The sequence below is a fragment of the Lampris incognitus genome, chromosome 9, assembly GCF_029633865.1.
Source record: "Lampris incognitus isolate fLamInc1 chromosome 9, fLamInc1.hap2, whole genome shotgun sequence".
Lineage (NCBI taxonomy): Eukaryota > Metazoa > Chordata > Actinopteri > Lampriformes > Lampridae > Lampris > Lampris incognitus.
In genome coordinates, this window is record NC_079219.1 from 23,008,330 (window position 1) to 23,027,884 (window position 19,555).

The 19,555-nt window shown below is 45.5% G+C and overlaps 1 protein-coding gene across 2 annotated transcripts in view; it reads left to right on the forward strand.

Annotated features, from left to right (window-relative positions):
• Positions 1 to 19,555, forward strand: part of rims2a (regulating synaptic membrane exocytosis 2a) — a 224,806-nt gene that overhangs the window by 160,529 nt on the left and 44,722 nt on the right. The window contains exons 24-25 of one of the 2 annotated variants that reach the window (XM_056286260.1): positions 16,256 to 16,356; positions 17,207 to 17,209. In XM_056286260.1, the coding sequence (XP_056142235.1) occupies positions 16,256 to 16,356; positions 17,207 to 17,209 (104 nt within the window). Of the gene's footprint in view, positions 1 to 13,763; positions 13,797 to 16,255; positions 16,357 to 17,206; positions 17,210 to 19,555 lie in introns of both variants that reach the window. The other variant, XM_056286261.1, reaches the window with a different exon arrangement.

The following is a 19,555-nucleotide window of genomic DNA, read 5'->3' on the forward strand; positions in this document are numbered from 1 at the left end:
TCCTTTTAGAAAGATGACCCCTGACTTACTTTCTGTACAGTATAAAGTAGGATCTTCTTGTTTTATCCCAGCAGCCTTAATATTGAGTGACTAAATCAGAGCGAGACATGGGGCTGAATTTGATGTTGATGTATGCAGAGGACTGTCAGGGTGATCTCTGGTCACACTGTCCTTCCTGGGCCCCAGTGCAACCTCAAAGCACTAATCTACTCTGTACTTTAATGGAAGGGTTTGGAAATTAATTCCCCTCAGTTCCTCATCACAGTGACAGGTCTCTCCATTTCCATTGTGAAATATCCAATCATTTCAATTGGACCTGAAATACTGGATCCCGCACTCTCCAATTAAGACATTACTCTTGCACACATGTGACAGTAATAAAGAGATATCGATGCAATCTCAGGCAGAGACGCAACATTCAGTTTGATCACTGCTTCATGTCATCAACTGTTGTGTAGGCTACCTTCAAAATTATTTGTTCAAGTTTGTTTTTTTAGTAGCGTTGAGTTTAATCCATTTCTAGAGCTTGAGAGACAATTACCTATATCGGCCAGCAGATGGCGGAACGCTCACATTCTTTGATAAGGAGCTGTTCATCAAATGGGTGCTGAAAAGAGCCGGAGATGTTTTTCTCTCTTGCCACTGCTTTCCGCTCTAACTTAGTAAATTTGGACACAACTGTATTTGACTGTGCTCTAAAATGTTTAAAAATTACTCTTTGTTACGGGAATAATAGGAAAGCAGATCTTGATGTATGCTTTATGGGTAGGTTTAAGGACTTTATAGAGCAGGATACAATATAAATTGTGATGGTAGACAGTGAGGCTGTCCATCAACCAGAAGGTTCGACCCCCTATGCAGGCATGCGTGCATGTCTGTCTAAATAGCCTTGAGCGAGATAGTTCACTCCCACCTGCTCATGCTGGGTGGCTGATCTTGCAACCCAGCCAAACAGGGAAAAGATAATTCGACCCTCTGGGTTTATTAAGTTTTATCCAGAGCAGAGTAAAGAAACATCTGCCTTGCCTTAGAGCCTCCCAATGTTCTCCATACTACTAGTGTTTGAACTTGTATGTGTGTGTGTGTGTGCGTGTGCGTGCGTGTGTGTGTGTACGTGCGTATGTGTGTGGGGCCTGCTGTAGAGGTAACTTGGGAGGACCAGCAGCGAGGGCTAAATGGTTCTGTGTCCAATGATGGGACACAGCCCCACCTCATCCCAGCTGAGACAGGTTTGTCTGGGTGTGGACATCTGCTGCTTTTAGAAATGAGTCTCTTTTTCACAGAGCATCAGTACCTTTTAAAATGACCTTTACTATTTGACGAACATGCAGCCACTGATACCACCTGCCTTGGGTTATAGTCACCACAAACATTCAGGCTCTGCACCACCTTAAAACACAGCTATTGATACTATTCAGGGTCCATGCTATTAATTTTGTACTTTGTGTATGAATTGCATAGTGAGTAAGAAGGACATTTTTTACAAAGCAAGAGTTTTCCAGTAAGTATGGCAAAATCGGCATTTCATAATAAGGTGATTATGAAACCATCACAGGGCTTCCAGTTGTTGCTTGTTCATAAACTCATACTTGCACAGAAGTATGCATGTTAAAATGGTAATTTCCCACAGGCATATATCTCTGTCCTCCATGTGTTGTGTGGACTTTTATCAGGGGGATTACAGCCTACTTTCACCATGCCCTGACCTGGACAATGTAGTTGCACATTTATCCATTCATTCAGTCATTCATTCATTCATTCATTCATCAGCCATACTCATTTCATGCAATTCAAGGCCACAGGGCAGTCATTGAATATGTTTATAATATTTGAGAAACTGTCAAGCTTGCTCATTTTAATTTTTTTTTTTTTTTTTGCAATTTCTACTTTTTAGTTTGTTATAATTTTTATTTTGTAGGGTACAAGCACATTGGACAATGCCTTGAATTCTAAACTAGCTTTGTGTTGCCCAGGTCTGGTCTAAATGGTGTCCCTGCTTTATTTTCCATCTCCTCCTTTCTTTGGTGTGGTGTTGCAGTGCAGCATGGGGCTGATTTGTGAAGTGCTTACTTAAGTCTCTCTGTAAACGTTGTGTAACATCTCCTACTTTTCAGAAGTTAGTGTTTCCCACGCTTGTTTAAAACTGATTGAGCTGAATTAAGGTTAGCCACGTTGTACTGTACAGATCAGAGAACAAACCTTTGTTATATAAATATTTAAAATAGCAGCCAATCTGCACCCTCTACAATAATGATTGCAAATTGTGTAACATGTCTTACTGGGTTAAGAAGCTGTCTGTGCTTGGATATAAAGAGAAAGGGAACAGTGTGTTAGTAGGGTGATGACCTCACGACGCCTTCAGATGTTGCTTCTTACCATGCTGTCTTGACACGCTTCCATGGAAATGCATCTCTCACCATCCTTTTGCAAAATTAAGCCCCAATTATGTTGAGGTGCTGTGTTCAGACTTGTGTACACCTGGGTTTGAATTGGGGGTTTTTTTCTTCTTTTTTTGGAAGCTTATCTCATTATGTTAATTATGCTGTTAGTATTCCTGCCCAACCTGAACATACAATGAGCAAAATATCACATACTGCTGACAGTACATGTATAAGGAGTGCTTCCTGTGCTTCCTGGTCACATTATGACTCAACTGTAACCCTACTAGTTATAGTTTACTATGTCACCACAGGATGAAGTCAAGTATTTGCTCTTTAACATTTAGCTACCCTAAGTTTCCACTTACAAAAGTCTGTATTTGCCCTTGAATTGTGTGTCGGCGGACATACTTTGATGTGCAGTAATAAGCGCGCTAACAATGCCCATTAACTTCTCAGTGGGTGTATAGCTGATCAGAAAAGACCGCAACATCTCCACCTCCCCCTGCCCGAGACACAAACTCAAATGATGCGTCAGTCACACAGCCAGCCTGCTAGTCAGGAATGCTGCTCCCTCTAACACTGTATTACTATTTTACTCACAATGTTTTCCATTTCCTACTCGGCCCCTTTAAACCTCCATATCTCCCTACAGTTGTCAATCACAGCTCCCTCCTCCGGTATGCCCCTGTTTCTATGGGAGTCTGTCTGTCTGTCTGTCTGTCTGTCTGTCTCTCTCTCAATTCAATAGGGATTTATTGGCATGACCATATTCTGTTACATAGTATTGCCAAAGCACAAGGTGGTACAAAACAGTACAGTACAGTTGATAATATACAAGCAATAATAGAAAAAAAGTTGCTGTATTGTTAAAAATAAACAACCGATCAACCAACCAATTTAACAATGTTTAGTTGCGCAACATTTAATTGAACTTGAAGGACAAAGAAGAGACCAAAAAATGGAGAGAAAAGGAAGAAACCTGTGTGTGTGTGGGTGTGGGCGTGTGTGTGTCAGTGTGTGGACGGGGGGGGGGCTCACTCACTGTCCCTCAGATTGTGACATGCAACAATATATTTAGCTGCTGTGTTGCAGCTTGTCTTCTCTCCCAGTAGGATGGCTAGTTTGTTGTCAGGGAGGTGCTCTCTCTCTCTCTCTCTCTGTCTCAGAGCGGAAGTGCAAGTGAGCATGGAGTAGCAGCGTGTTGCTTCGGTGTGAGCTAGTTTCTAAAACTTGAGCTTTTTTGTATCTGTCTTGTCCTTTTCACGTGCTTTATGTTGTTTTGTTGTCTTTTAGTTAGGTTTTTTCGGTGACAGGTCTGAGTGGAGTTGTTTTATTTAGCTCGGTAGCAATGCTACCGTCTAGCGGGGCAATATGGCCGCTGTGGGAGGCGGAGGAACGACGTTTGAAAAGTTGAGACGCCAGCATGTGATTAAAGTGCCTCCGGTGATCAAATGCTGGGTGGAGGAGTGCTGCCTCGCAGTGGGTCAACATGTGGGATATGGAAGCATCAAATCATCATCCAGAATGAACAGTGCTGTAGTCATGTTTCTCGGTAGTGTTGATAAAGCCAAACAGGTTGTGGAAAGTGGTGTGGCGATTAAGGACAAGTTGACTCCCATTCTACCGCTGACTAATCCTGCCATGAGAATCACCATCTCTAATGCTCCCCCGTTCATGAATAATGCAGCTTTGGAGAAGGATCTTGCAAGATATGGACAGCTAGTGTCCCCGATAAAAATGGTCTCTTCGGGTTGCCAGTTTCCTCACTTGAAACACGTTGTATCCCATAGGAGACAAGGTTTTATAATTCTAAAGAATAATGCAGAGGATTTGGATCTGAAGCTTAAATTCAGGATCGACGAGTTTGGCGACATTGTCTTTGTCACATCCAGTATGATGAAATGTTTTGGCTGTGGGTCAGAGGGGCATTTAATAAGGTCTTGTCCCGAAAGGAGTGAGGGTAGGTCTGATTCCCAAGGGCCGCCATCATACCCCGATGCTGCCACGAGCGGCGCATCTCCAGCTGAAGACAGCGCTGCCGAGTCGACACAGGAAGCAAGGGACAGGAGCAATAGACCAGGTTGTCAGTACTGAATCACAGGCTTGGACTCAAAACGCAGACTCAGTTCACAAAAATCAGTCCTTTTAATCGGAAAGAGGTCGGTACACAGGTGGTCAGATAACAAGGCAACAGTGTCCAAATCGACAGGCGAAGTCGAAAAGGCAAAAAACAGGTCAGGAAACTATATAGGGCTCAAGAAACTTACACTAGGGAAAAAATGCTGGAACACTGTCACAAGGAACAAGACGAACTGGCACAGAAGGAAGAAAACACAGACTATATACTCTGGAGGAGGGGAGACAATGAGACACAGGTGCAACACATTAGAGCAGGGCAGGTAATCACACAGGGGGGAGACATGTGAGGGCAGGAAGTAAAGGACCTGGAACGAGACAAGAGGTGAGTAACAAAAGAAAACAGGAAGTACAAGACAAAGAACACTGGGAGAAACAAAAGATAATTTAACTATCCAGATGGGGCATGACAGTACCCCCCCCCCCCACGGCCGGCTCCAGACGGCCCAAGGTTGCCAGGGTGGGCCCGATGGAAGTCCCGGGTGAGGGAGGTGTCCAGGATGTTGCTGGCCGAGACCCAGGGATGTTCCTCCGGGCCATATCCCTCCCAGTCGACCAGGTATTGGTAGCCCTGGCCCCGACGCCGGACCGCCAGGAGCTTACCGACAGTGTAAACAGGGCCACCATCGACAAACCGGGGGGCAGGGACCAGAGGGCTTTCTATGGCCGGTTTGATCTGACTCACGTGGAAGGATGGATGGACTCTCATGGCTCTGGGGAGTTTGAGCTTGACAGCAACTGGGTTAATGACTTTGGAAATAGGGAATGGCCCCACAAACCTGGGAGCGAGTTTCCGGGACTCCACTCTGAGAGGCAGGTCTTTAGTGTATAGCCATACCCTCTGGCCGCTCCTGTAAGTGGGGGCAGGGATCCACCGTCAGTCAGCCGCCTTCTTGTAACGCTCGGAATTGCGGAGCAGGGTGCATTGGGCCTGGGCCCAGGTGTGGCGACAGCGGCGAACCAGAGCCAGCACAGAGGGCACACTGACCTCCCTCTCCAGGGCAGGGAAGAAAGGAGGTTGATATCCATAGGCAAACTGAAAGGGGAAGAGGCCGAATGAGGAACATGGGAGGGAATTGTGTGCATACTCAACCCAGGTGAGCTGACTGCTCCATGTGTTGGGGCTCTGGGAGAGGACACAACGCAGGCTGGTCTCCAGCTCCTGGTTCAGCCGCTCTGACTGTTGGTTTAGTGGCCAGATGAGAGGCTGACAGAGGCTCCCAGGAGTGAACAGAAAGCCCGCCAGAACTGTGCCACAAACTGCGGGCCCCAGTCAGACACAATGTCCCTGGGGAAGCGAATAACATGATGCAGCATCACCTCGGCTGTCTCCTTGACCGAGGGCAACCTGGGCAAAGGAACAAAATGGACCATTTTTTAAAAGCTATCCACCACCATGAGGATGGTGGTGTTACCTTTGGAAGGGGGGAGACCAGTCACAAAGTCCACAGAGATGTCTGACCAGGGTCAATGTGGCACAGGGAGTGGGCGAAGCTGACCAAAAGCTGGGCATCGGGAGACCTTACTGCGAGCACACACAGGACAGGCTGCCACGTACTCTGTCACCTCCTTCTCCATGACCGGCCACCAGAACCGCTGTGTTATGATGAACAAGGTCCTGCGTACTCCAGGGTGACAGGATAACCAGGAAGAGTGGGCCTAGTGGATGACCTGTGAACGCAAGACAGGAGGCACAAACAGCCAGTTCGGTGGGCAGCAAGCCGGAAGTTGACAATTCACATTGGCCTCGTTGACCCTTCTCTCAATGTCCCAAGTGACAGAACCCACAACACATGAGGGAGGAAGAATGGGAGTAGGATCTTTGAAAGAGTTCTCAGAGGGAAACAAACGGGAGAGAGCATCAGGCTTTAAGTTCTTGGAGCCAGGGCGATAGGAAAGGGTGAAATGGAACCGGCTGAAAAAGAGAGCCCACCTTGCCTGCCGAGAGTTGCGCCTCTTTGCCATTCTCAAGTACTTAAGGTTTTTATGATCCGTCCAGATGAGAAAAGGCTGTTCGGCCCTCTCCAACAAGTGCCTCCACTCCTCCAATGCCACTTTGATTGCAAGCAGCTGACGGTTGCCAACATCATAGTTTCTCTCAGAGGCTGACAGCTTGCGGGAAAGAAAAGCACAGGGGTTTAGCCTATTGTCCTTAGCCAACCTCTGAGAGAGAACAGCTCCCACCCCCACATCGGAGGCATCCACCTCCACCACAAACTGCAAGTTGGGGTCAGACAACATGAGGACAGGAGCAGAGGTGAAGCTTGTCTTCAGTCTCTGGAAAGCGAGCTCAGCCCGGGGGTTCCACTGGAAGCTAGCCTTAGAAGAGGTCAGTGCATGAAGGGGGGCAGCAACAGAACTAAAATTTCTGATGAACTTCCTGTAAAAATTAGCAAACCCCAGGAATCGTTGAACCTCTTTACGGCTAGTGGGAGTGGGCCAATCAACAACAGCGCTAACCTTTTCTGGGTCCATCCTGACCTCCCCCTCAGACACGATGAACCCAAGGAAGGACACGGAAGGCACGTGAAGCTCACACTTCTCAGCTTTGACAAAGAGTTGGTGGTAGAGGAGGCGCTGGAGGACCCGCTGGACATGCTGAATGTGAGTTTGCTCATCAGGGGAGAAGATTAAGATGTCGTTAAGGTAAACAAAAACAAACTCATTGAGCATATCCCGAAGCACGTCGTTCAGCAGGGCCTGAAGGACAGCTGGGGCATTGGTAAGTCCAAACATCATGACCAGGTACTCGTAATGACCACTGGGAGTGTTAAATACTGTCTTCCATTCATCACCCTCCCTTATTCTAACTAGGTGATAAGCATTCCTTAAGTCCAGTTTAGTGAAAACCTTAGCACCATTTAGTAATTCAAAAGCAGTGGAAATAAAAGGGAGGGGGTACCTGTTGCAAACGGTGATCTCGTTGAGTCCTCTGTAGTCAATGCAAGACCGCAGGGTTTTATCCTTCTTATCAACGAAGAAGAACCCGGTGCCAGCGGGAGAGGAGGAATGCCGAATAATCCCTGCAGCCAAGGATTCCTCAACGTACTTTCTCATGGCCTGGTTTTCAGGAGCTGACAGGGAATACAGGCGACCCTTGGGTGGTGAAGTTCCAGGGAGCAGGTCAATGGCGCACTCATAGGCCCGGTGCAGAGGCAAGGACATGGCACGGGCCTTGCTAAAAACCTCCTTAAGGTCGTGGTAGCAGACAGGAACCCGGGAAAGGTCGGGAAACACTGGATCCAGGCTGGGGGAGTTCTGGGAGGTGTTAGGAGGTTGAATCTCAGGCAGGAAAGGTTGAGAGGGTGGGAAACAGTTCTTTGCACAAGTCTTTCCCCATGAAATTACCTGCCCTGTTTTCCAGTCTATATGGGGGCTGTGGAGTGTGAGCCAGGGGTATCCCAGGATAAGTGGGTGCTGAGGAGCTCGAAAGGCATGAAAGCTGATTCTTTCGGTGTGAGAGTCAGGAAAAGACAGGTGCAGTGACTGAGTGCAATGGGTGACCTTACATAATAGCTTGCCGTCCAGGGCACTGGCATCCAGGGGCTGGTTGAGGCGGAAGGTTTTGAGGCCCAGCTTCCTGGCTCGATCAGAGTCCATTATGTTAGCATCTGAGCCGGAATCAACGAGGACTGGATGCTTAAGAGAAAACGCAGGGGAGATGAGAGACACTAGAGGTTGAAAACGAGAGGGATTAAAAACAGTCAAAGTGCGGCTCACCAGTTCCCTCACCTTCACTGGCGAGCCCGGTTCTTTAACGGGCAGAAGGCGATGAAGTGGCCCAGTTGGCCACAGTAGATGCAGCGACCCTCTGAAACTCGTCGCTGGCGTTCCTCTGGGGTCAGGTGGGTTCGGCCAAGCTGCATAGGTTCCTCCGTGTCTGGATGGAGGCGCTGTGATAGAGTGAGCAGGAGGAGTGCGTCGCCAGGAAGAAAAAGAAGAGGAGCTGCTGACCTGTCGCCTCCGCTGGAGCGGCGGGGATCTACAGGGTCTGGTTCTGCCTCTCTCTCTCTCATACAGACGCTTGTCAGTCTTTATAGCCAGGGCTATAAGGGAATCCAGCTCTGCAGGTAGGTCCAGGGGGGCTAATTGGTCTTTGAGAGTGTCAGAAAGTCCATCAAGAAATGCATCAAACAAGGCTGGCTGGTTCCAATCACTCTCTGCTGCTAGAGTGCAGAACTCTATGGTGTAATCAGAGACCCTCTTCTTACCCTGTCGCAGTCTCACCAGGGCTCGGGCTGCCTCCCGTCCAGGGGCTGTCTGCTGGAAGATCTGTGTGAAGGTCTTGGAGAACAGCGACAGTGAATTGCAGACAGGTGATTTCCGACTCCATTCTGCCATCGCCCAGGCCTCTGCTCTCCCAGTCAGGTGAGAAATAATGTATGCAATCTTTGAGCGGTCAGAGTGTAAGGCAGCAGCCTGAAGCTCAAAATGCAAATCACACTGGGTTAGAAAAGCTCTGCAGTCACCTGTGTCTCCGGAGAAACGCTCTGGTCTGGAACGGTGGAGAGGCAGGGATGGAGTGGCGGGCGGACCCAGAATCCGGAGGTGCCGCCATCGTCAATAAGCCAGAGCCCGGCGGGTTCTGCATCTTCCACATTTGGTCAAAGAGATGGTTGAGCTGGGATCCGAAAGCTGCCAAGAGGGACTCCTGGCGGTCTGTCAGCTCCTTCACTTCGTGGCGAAGAAGACTGATCTGTTCATCTCAACTCTGGATTTTGTGGACCTCGCACAGGTTCTGGAACGCTGTCACAAGGAACAAGACGAACTGGCACAGAAGGAAGAGAACACTAAGACTATATACTCTGGAGGAGGGGAGACAATGAGACACAGGTGCAACACATTAGGGCAGGGCAGGTAATCACACAGGAGGGAGACACGTGAGGGCAGGAAGTAAAGGACCTGAAACGAGACAAGAGGTGAGTAACAAAATAAAACAAGAAGTACAAGACAAAGAACACTGGGAGAAACAGATGTTTTTACTTGATTCAACTCCTTTGGATAACCATGACCTGGATGAATGAGAACATTCACAGACACTGGGAGAAACAAAAGATAATTTAACTATCCAGACGGGGTGTGACATAGGCTGTGAAACAGAAAGAGACCGAGGCTGGAGAACACAAGGAAAACGGACGGACTGAGCAGGTATGAGAGGGAGGTGTGCAGGTTGAGCAGATTAACAAAGGCGATCACAATGAGAAGGTATCAGAACTTGAGCAGGTAGAAGTTGATGGCCAGGATGAGCAGGTAAGGGTGGTTGAACAGAATAAAAACTGAGAACAGGGAAAATAGCAAATTGGCTGGGCGAGATATTAATTGTGGTCGGAAGAAGCAAATACATCAGACTGCCATTAGAGTGGCAGAGTCTGTACTTGAGGAAGAGGAAGAGATGCTGTCGGATGGTGAAATAAAATCAAAAAAGTCAATTAAAAGGAAGCCCACAGAGGGTAGACAGGACAATTTAGAATCAAAGAGGGTTTCACAAGGTACAAAGCCATCCTCCTCTTCATCTGAGGAGGACATAGAAGAAAGTGACCGTGAGTTAGTTTTCACTCCTCGTACACAGTTTGACACAGAAGGGAGCTATGCTTTCCTGAAAATCAGGAAGTTTTTACAGGTAACCAAGGATTTGAGGATGGTCAAGGTGGAAAATTACTTCCCAGACTTGCAGCTTTTTGTTGACTCAGTCAAATGTTTTATGAAAAACACATGAGATTTGGAGGTAAACGCATTCACTAACCAGGAAATCTTTAGACTGAAAAAACTCGTACAGAAAGTAAAATTGCAACTCCTTGATGATGCTTAAGACGAGTTTGCTTGATGAGTGTGTTGCACGGGGCAATATTCCTCTTACTGCTGCTGGAGGAGCCACTGATTCATGGAGCAAGGCTGGATGTCCACCACTTGTGCTCTCCAGGACTTTCCCAGAAACTGGTTTCCACCAAGAACATCACCCTAGAGCGCATAGTGGCTGCAGCAGGATAGGGACTTGACAACACCGAGGCAGTAGCTCAGCTGCTCAACATGGGTCTACATGCTGCACAAGAGACACTTTAACGCTACGAATTAAAAAACTGTCTGAAGAAGAGCTGAAGATGATGAGGGCCTACGACAGGGGGGCAGAGCATCCACACAGAAATGGCCTTCTTTCCAGAACTTGGGAAGGTATTGTGCTTCGTGGGAGTTGATGAAGATCTGGTTTTCTTTTTCTTTTCTTTTTTCTAATTTGTGTAATGAGGGAAAGTCCTGGCTGTATTATTGGCTTGGTTTTATTTTATTTATTTGTTATGTAAATTCTGTATACACAACATCCATTGCACGTTGTCCATCTTGGGAGAGAGATCCCTCCTCTGTTGCTCTCCCTGAAGTTTCTTCCTCTTTTTTTCCCCTGTTAAAGGGGTTTTAGGGAGTTGTTCCTCATCCGATGTGAGGGTCTAAGGACAGGATGTTGGGTTGCTGCAAAGCCCCCTGAGTCGAATTTGTGTTTGTTATATTGGGCCATTTTAGTTTAAAGTTCTGTTGGTTGATACAAATACTTGTTTAGACTACTCAGTGGTCTTTTTTTTTTGGTATGAGCTGTATTATAAAGAGATGATTGAGTTTGAGTATCAGCTGTTGGACTGTAACATATTCTGAATAAATGTACCTTTTAAAATCAAAATCTCTCTCTCTCTCTCTCTCTCTCTCTCTGTTTCTCTCTCTTTGTCTCTCTGTCTCTCTTGTATTAATCACTATTTATATTGGCAGTTGTTCTATGATATCAACACATGCACTTGCAAAAATATGCACAGAAAGGTTTTAGCACACATGCACACACACACACACACACACAGAAGCACAGATGTCTCCAACCCTCTCCCTGCTGTTTTGCAGTATGCAGAGGCTCCTATGCCCACACAAGCACTTAACAAAGGTACGCGGTGACAGATTTTCAAATGGATCCAAAGGTGTTTCAACACTAAACAGTCCACCAGTGTTCTGCCTGTACTGTTCATTGTGGCGTCATCGCTGTACTTGCTCACACTCATGATAACAATTAGAAAATATAAACTAGGGGATGCTTTTAAAGTTAGTTGCAATGAGCTAAAACAAGCACATTCATAAGACATGATAGGCCCAGTGATATAAATTCAAGGTTTACCTCCAAAGAAATGGTATTGAAAGAATATATTCACGTATCGACTAATTGAGCCAAACGGCTCAAATTCGGCTCTCCATTCTACACCATCGTCTAAAGTTGTCGATATTACGTTGTTTTTACTATTTATCGGATGACTACTTGATAGGAAGTCAGACAGCAGTGCATTGAGCAGGCCCGTGTAGATTTTGAAGTGAGTCAGCCTCTATTTGGAGCAGATGCAACTAGATTTTCATGTGCAGTGGCGTACAGTCTTGATTTGCAGTCTTTTGTGAGACTTCTTTGATTTTCTTTCATGAGTTATAGAGCATGCATAAGGACACTTTTTGAGAATGTGCTTCTTTGAACAAATTATTGTTCAGAGCCGGTCGTTGTTTGGTTAAATAAATACTGTAGGACCTCAAAAACTGTGTCAAAGATGTTCATGCACATCAGCCTGTGTATGTGCTACTGTTCACCATCATAGGTTCATGAAATTATTACTTTTCTCTCATGATGACGCACCCGATGCATTTAACCAAAAGAATCAGTTCATCACGACTGCTCCTGATTTTTATACGACTTGGTAATGAGACGATGTTATCTTGCATAAGAGAGACGAGAACTGGAAGAGGCAGATGTCTCACATTGTCTCTTATCCATGTGGCACTTAATTATTCATCCTAATGGAGTACTAATTGAGCTGGATGCAAACGCTCTCGGAGTGAATGAAGATTAGGTACGAGCCAATGCGAGCAGAGCTGTCAGCTGTCAGAGTCATTTTTGCGGGGCCGCAGAATCAAGGAAGGAGGGAAGGCAGGAAGGGAAAACCCAGAGGAGTTGACGAAAGGGAAACGACAGACATGGGGGACATGAGGGGTTCAGTCTGACCCAGGTAGAGTGGGTCAGGTGTGCTCTTTGTTACAACTGCCCCAGATGTTGATCCCTGATCTCCACGGAGCTGTGGTCATGACCGCCTTGCTATACAAGATCAAAACACATGTGGCAGCAGTTTAATTAATGATAGGGTGGTGCAAGTGGAGGCACATTCAGAAAATCCTGTTCAGCATATTCCAAGGTCTCAGTAGGCTGAGAGGAAGGAAGGCTATGTATGAATAATATAGTGAGGAGGAAAAGAAGTAATTGCAAGCAACAGAGATGTCTAAAAGTGCAGTCGATCTTTGTTGCATTACACACTTTGTTTGGTTTGGCTGCAGTTGTGTGCCTTTGTGAGAAAATGTGTGTGTGTGTGTGTGTGTGTGTGTGTGTGTGTGTGTGTGTGTGTGTGTGTGTGTGTGTGTGTGTGTGTGTGTGTGTGTGAATATGTCTCTAAATGCGTATTTACACGTATGTGCGTTTAACGCTGTGCACTACACCAAGGCTATGCAGGTATCTTTACCAAGTCTCCTCACGTTGGACCCCTATGAGAAAGTCGGCTCTCATTTGCGTGGCTTGCTGCTCTGCGCTTTCAGCTTGTGTTGTGTAGTTGTTGTTTTTGTTTTGTTTTTTGTTATTTGTTTATTTTCCAGGCTGTCTACCCACAGTAGCCCCATGCAGACTCAAGTGACACCCACTTTTCTCCCCCCTTCCAAGGTTCCTTTCCGAGCTCTTTTCTGTCTCGTTTTTCAGCTACGATACTCTTCCCACCATTAACATCTCTTTACTGTTTCAGCTCTCTCTCTCCTTTAGAGTGCAGAAACTCACCTTCCCCTACTTTACTCTTCTAGTAACACAGTCCAGTCTCTACCTCAGCCTCTCCTGGCCAAGCACCTTTCTGACTCTCTTTGGATTTGTCACCGTGCCCCTGGTGGAGTTGATGTGTTCTCGGTGTGCCCTATGATTTTGTTTCGTTGTTGTGTTCTGTGCTTGTTGTTTGTCGTTGTTGTGTGTTGTTGTTGTTTTGTGTGTCCCACCCCACCCCTCATCCACCCACCCTTCTTCCATTGTGGACCTCCACCCCTCACCCCCCCCCCCAACAACTTTCACCTACCCACCCACTGACCGTGCCCGAGCCCGTGTGTGCACGGCGTGATGGCCTCACCCTCCCTCTTCCTCCCTCCGAGCATCCTCTCACACCCATCTCCTCTCCTCTGTCTGTGTCTGTCCGTTCTGTGATGTGATCCCAGAAGACACGGATTCACCAAGTCGGACGAACTCAGGTCTGTCCCTTCTCCTTTTCCTTCCTCTTCTTCCTCTTCTTCTTCTTCTGCCGTTTTCTGCTCCACTTCCTTTCCAGTTTTGCCCTCTTGTCACCACCTCTCTCCTTCGTTTCCCAGTTCTCTCACCCCCCATTTTCTTCCTTTTTGCTGACTGTGCTCTCAGTCCTCCCATTGGAGATGCTTCTTAGCTTCTTTTGCATTTTTATGTACTTATGTCACGCTTCACCCAAACTGTGTGCTTACGGCCATGGTGTGCACGCTAGCGTGGTTTGTCGCAACACATTTTGATGTGAGACACTGTGTTATTTTCATCTTTTGTAAACTTAGAATACAGACGTTCCTGGAAATTGAGATCATGAATAAAAATTTCACATTGGACATTGCCACAGTAATTGGGTATTATGTACAATCAATAACAACAAATCACCATTCCATCTTTTGATTAATCTATCTATACTGCCTTTTTGAGACGATTGCATATGAAATAAAAATGAATAAGTAAATAACATTTTTAAATAAATCAATGTTTACATTTTTTTTTATTCTGTCACTGCTTTATATCTGCACTGGCCAAACTATTTCCTTTGAACCATATTTGAAACACATTATTTTTAATCCTTACAGAATATGTGGATTATTGTGAGAAATAATCTGACAAAGTACACCTTGCAATTCAGAGTTCTGTCCAAAACTATATCACTTACTGTAATTTACATTACGAGACATTGAAAAAAGGCAGCAAAAAAAAAAAAAAAACCTTTGCTATTGTCTTAACACCAAATTAGAAATGTCCAATCAAACTTTCCAGTTCAAATTTATCCAGTAAAATTTCGGGTTTTAATCATCATTTTGATCATCGCATAACCAACTGTGGAGTGCTGACCCATGTAAAATGGCTGATAGGTCATAACCAGCAGTTTTTTTTAAACCATAGTTGCTTGCAGTACACACAATATAAAGGATAATCCTTTTTCTATAATTTCATCAAAGCTGTTCATTACTGTTGTCCCCCACATTAAAGGTTTACAGCTGTGTAATCTTTAAGATGTTTAATCACTACACTTCCCATACTGTAAAATACCACCCAGTAGATACTTAGAAAAAACTTTACTGGGAGAATTTCACTTTGCCTCACCTATTGTTTTCTATGTAGTCATTCATTTGCTTACTTCGTTTACGTTGCTATTCTTTGTGTGTGTGTGTGTGTGCGTGTGTGTGTGTGAGTGAGCGAGGGTGTGAGTGAGCGAGTGAGTGAGTGAGTGAGTGAACTAGTGAGTGAGTGTGTGAGTGAGTGTATAGATGCATGTGTGTGCATGGCATGCACGTACATGTGGTCATATGTTCACTTGCCCTCTGTGTATTGCTCTCATATGACACAAGAGTAGAAGGACAGAGAGCAGGTGCAGAGAATGCAAATGTGGGTAGGCCAGTCAAAAGTGGCTGTTTATTACTGAGTTATGATTGAGACGTGTCCATCTTTAAGATTCACATTTATTTTTATTTTATCTTCTCTTTATAGAATAGCTTCTAGTTTCTTTTTAAATGTTAAACATACATAGACTGTTATTAATCTAGGTGATCATCTGAGCTGCACAGATTTAGGGCTTGGTGTTTCGTTGGTGTTGGGATGATGTTTTGGCCCTGTGTGATGCACTTGAAGCAATGTGAAACAAAACACATCTCCACATTCTGGAGATAATTGAGGCAGTCTGACTATGTATTTCCATTTATTGTAAAGTGACTTTGAGTGTTAGAAAAGCGCTATATAAGATTGATTTAGTATTATTATTACAATGATAGTGTAATGCACCAAAGTTAGAAAACTGCTCCTTTTTGCTCCTGTATTCATTTTGACGTAGACTGCCTGAGGGAAATGGGTTAGGTCATTACTGATTTTACTTTGCCACATTAAAGGCCTACAGTGAATTGGAATTTCTCTACAAATGTATTTTAACTGTCACCAAAGCAGGTACATTGCGAGACATTGTTGATCTTTGTATTCAAAGCTTAAAATGATTGCTACTAATTTGTTGTCAATAAAATATTTTGTAGTGAGGCTTTTTGTACATTGAGAATCTTGAATGATAAAAACACATTTTGATCAAATGTTCCCTTATGTGAATTGTGTCCTTTGGGTTTATGGTGTGTGGTCATGGTTTTTAGCTGTTTGAACACATTTGTCCATATAGCCCTTTGCAGAGGTAACGTTTTGGACTAGTTGGGAGGAATTGGTGATGTTTCCTGTTGTTGCTCAGAATTGTACATATGAATTTCCTACAACAAACATTTTTGTCGATACAGCCAGCCATTCAGTTTTTTTTTTCCCCCATTAGACTGTCCTTGTCATGGTGCATAATTCAAGTGAAGCTCGTCTCTCACTCTTTACTCTGTGTCCCTCCATCAGCCGGCTGTCATCACATTAGCAGTCCTCTGATGCTCTTCTCTCTCTATCTATTCAGGTATGGAAATGGAGGAGAGAACAAGACAGATGAAACTAAAGATGAATAAGTACAAACAAGGAGCGGGGTCCGACTCCAAACTGGAGCAGGATTATCACAAGGTAAAAACTACACCCAAGTGAAGTGTCTCCACCCAACACATGTACTTTGGTAGGCCAGGTTAGCAATTGATAGATGGGGTGTCCAGGTAGTGTAGTGGTCTATTCCGTTGCCTACCAACACAAGGATCACCAGTTTGAATCCCCGTGTTACCTGCGGCTTGGTCGGGCATCCCTACAGACACAATTGGCCATGTCTGCGGGTGGGAAGCTGGATGTGGGTATGTGTCCTGGTCACTGCACTAGCATCTCCTCTGGTTGGTCGGGGCGCCTGTTCAGGGAGGGAAGGGGGACTGGGGAAATAGCGTGATCCTCCCATGCGCTACGTCCCCTCAGCGAAACTCCTCACTGTCAGGTGAAAAGAAGCAGCTGGCGACTCCACATATATCGGAGGAGGCACGTGGTAGTCTGCAGCCCTCCCCGAATCGGCAGAGTGGGTAGAACAAAAAGGGGGAGGGGGGGGTCCAAAAAAAAATGATAGATGCATTGTACCTGTTTGTGCATGTGCACTTTCTCTCAATATGCAACACACAACCAAGCAATCAAGTGTAAACCTACACAAACGCAATAGCCACTTGTATTGTGTTTTATCATGTGTATAACACACACACGCACACACACGCACACACACACTCAACCTCGCTCAACGTTTGACAGAGCTCTTGGGTATGACATGAGCCTGTTCTTGTAAGCTTGTGATATGTGGCAGTGAGCATTTCCAGAATAGCGTCTAACCGGAGTCCGAGCCAAGCCATATAAGACAAAGGATGTAATTTCTGTTGTCCTTTTATGTCTGTGGTATGAGCACTGTTCTTGGAGCAGCCAATGTATTTGTTTTCGAGTCTATAAAAAGCAGGTTAAAATGTGACTGGCTATTGTCTGTATTGAGCGTTATCCTCTGTGGAAGTGCCATTGACAGCGTAATGCTCCAAATGTTATTATACAACACCCCCGGGACTTACTCTCAGACATGTGTTTAATGAAGCAGTTATCAGGGACTCATTTTAGGTTTTGTTAATCATTCCGCTGAAGACAAATACACAGCACCAGATACAGCCCCAATTTATCTCCAGTTAGGTCTTGACCCGATACTCTTCTCTTTGTTCAGCCAGATTAATCAATTAGTCTTCTCTCTAAGATAAAAGGGTGTAGTTGTGTAAAAAGTCCTCTCAGAGATTCTGTTTTCTCATATGTGTCACTTTGTATTTGAACTTTTACCAAGGTAGGTAGAGCCACGCTCTTTTAAAATGGTATATCTAGAAACTGGTGTGTTTTTGTCAAAGCAAATGCTTGCAGCAAGAGTTACAGATATAACTCCAGTTCTGTGACTCCTGAATTGCTTTCCAGTTACGGCATCTCTGGATATTATCTGTCTAGTACCCATACATGGTGAATGTTAGGGCTAATAAAAGATGTCAAAGTGAGTATAATAGTACTTTGTAAAGTAGGTTGTTGATGATGCAACACTGCATCTGGCCTCAAAACCTCATCTGGGGATTCAATTAAGGATAGCTGTCTACAGGTGCCATACGGTCCAACACAGGCTGCTGGAATTCAGCAAGGCAGTAACACTTCTGTTGACACTGGTGAGATAGTGACACTCCTCCATGTAAGACACTGAGGGCAGCAATTTGATGAGAGAAGGTTGTTGCGTTTGACTTAAGGAAGCACTTAAGGTGGCACGGTGGCTTAGTGATTAGCACTGTTGCCTCACAGCAAGAAGGTCCTGGGTTTGAACCCCAGGCCATCCCAGGTCCTTTCCGTGTGGCGTTTGCATGTTCTCCCCGTGTCTGCATGGGTTTCTTCTCACCATCAGAAAGACATGCATGTTAGGGTTAAAACTCCTGTCTGTGTCCCTGACCAAGGCAATGGAAAGAAGAACTGGATTTGGTGCCCGGGTTCTGCAGCTGCCCACTGCTTCTATACAATAGGATAGGTTAAATGCAGAGAACAAATTCATTCTAAGAATACAATTCGTTGTAAGACTACAGTGTCAGAATAAACTGGCTTTCTTTTTCTCTTCTTCTTCTTTTTAAGTGACCACAGCCTCATCCAGCCTTAGAAACATCAGAGGCTCTGGACCTGGCAATAGCCAGGCTGTCTTCTGAACTGCCACTTCTGCTGCCTTCAGTCACTTCATAATTTGTGTCATTTGCATAGCAATCAATCTCTTTTTTTTCCTGTTCTGACACCTTTTCACTAAACTGGCTACAGTAGGCTGTAAAGGATAGATCCTAGTCTAGCAGCAGAGCAGCCAGGGGCGAGATCTGTTAGCCAGGGCAGCCGAAGCTTTTCATGAATCAAGGTTAAGGAATATAACCTTGAATTTGGCCACCCAGGAATCAATGCTTCTAGCCTTCTTTTCTTGCTGAGGCATCCCCTCTCTTAACCAAGGAGACTGGTTATGAGCTGTGCCACAAGCATCCAAACCAAATGGGGATATCTTCTTATCGAGCAGCAGCCATTCAACCTCTGCTTCCCCGACTACATCCAATGTCTGCGGCATTTAGTTGCATTACGTTCAAGGGTTTTCAGGCCATTATTAAGTGTTAACACTTTGACATTCATCGTGGCTATCCTCAGCTTCTCATCTTGAAAAGGAACCATGGAAGTACTAGAAAAATTTCCCCCCTTATTCTCCCCAATTGTACTTGGCCAATTACCCTATTTTCTGAGCCGTCCTGGTCGTTGCTCCACCACCTCTGCCGATCTGGGGAGGGCTGCAGACTACCACATGCCTCCTCCGATACACGTGGAGTCGCCAGCCACTTCTTCTCACCTGACAGAGAGGAGTTTCACCAGGGGACGTAGTGCATGGGATGATCACGCTATTCCCCCCAGTTCTCCCTCCCCCCTGAACAAGGGCCCCGACCGACCAGAGGAGGCGCTAGTGCAGTGACCAGGACACATACGCGCATCCAGATTCCCACCTGCAAACACGGCCAATTGTGTCTGTTGGGACGCCTGACCAAGCTGGAGGTAACACGGGGATTCGAACCACCGATCCCCGTGTTGGTAGGCAATGGAATAGACCGTCACGTCACCCAGACCCTAACATGATAGGGTCGTACTGTGCCAGTTTAGATCAGGAATTAGATTTAAATTAGGACCAAGACCTAAAACTAGTAATGTATCTATTCCAATATCACTACGTAACTATTGTATGTAACTAGTATCGCTTGTCAACTGGCAGTTCAAAAAA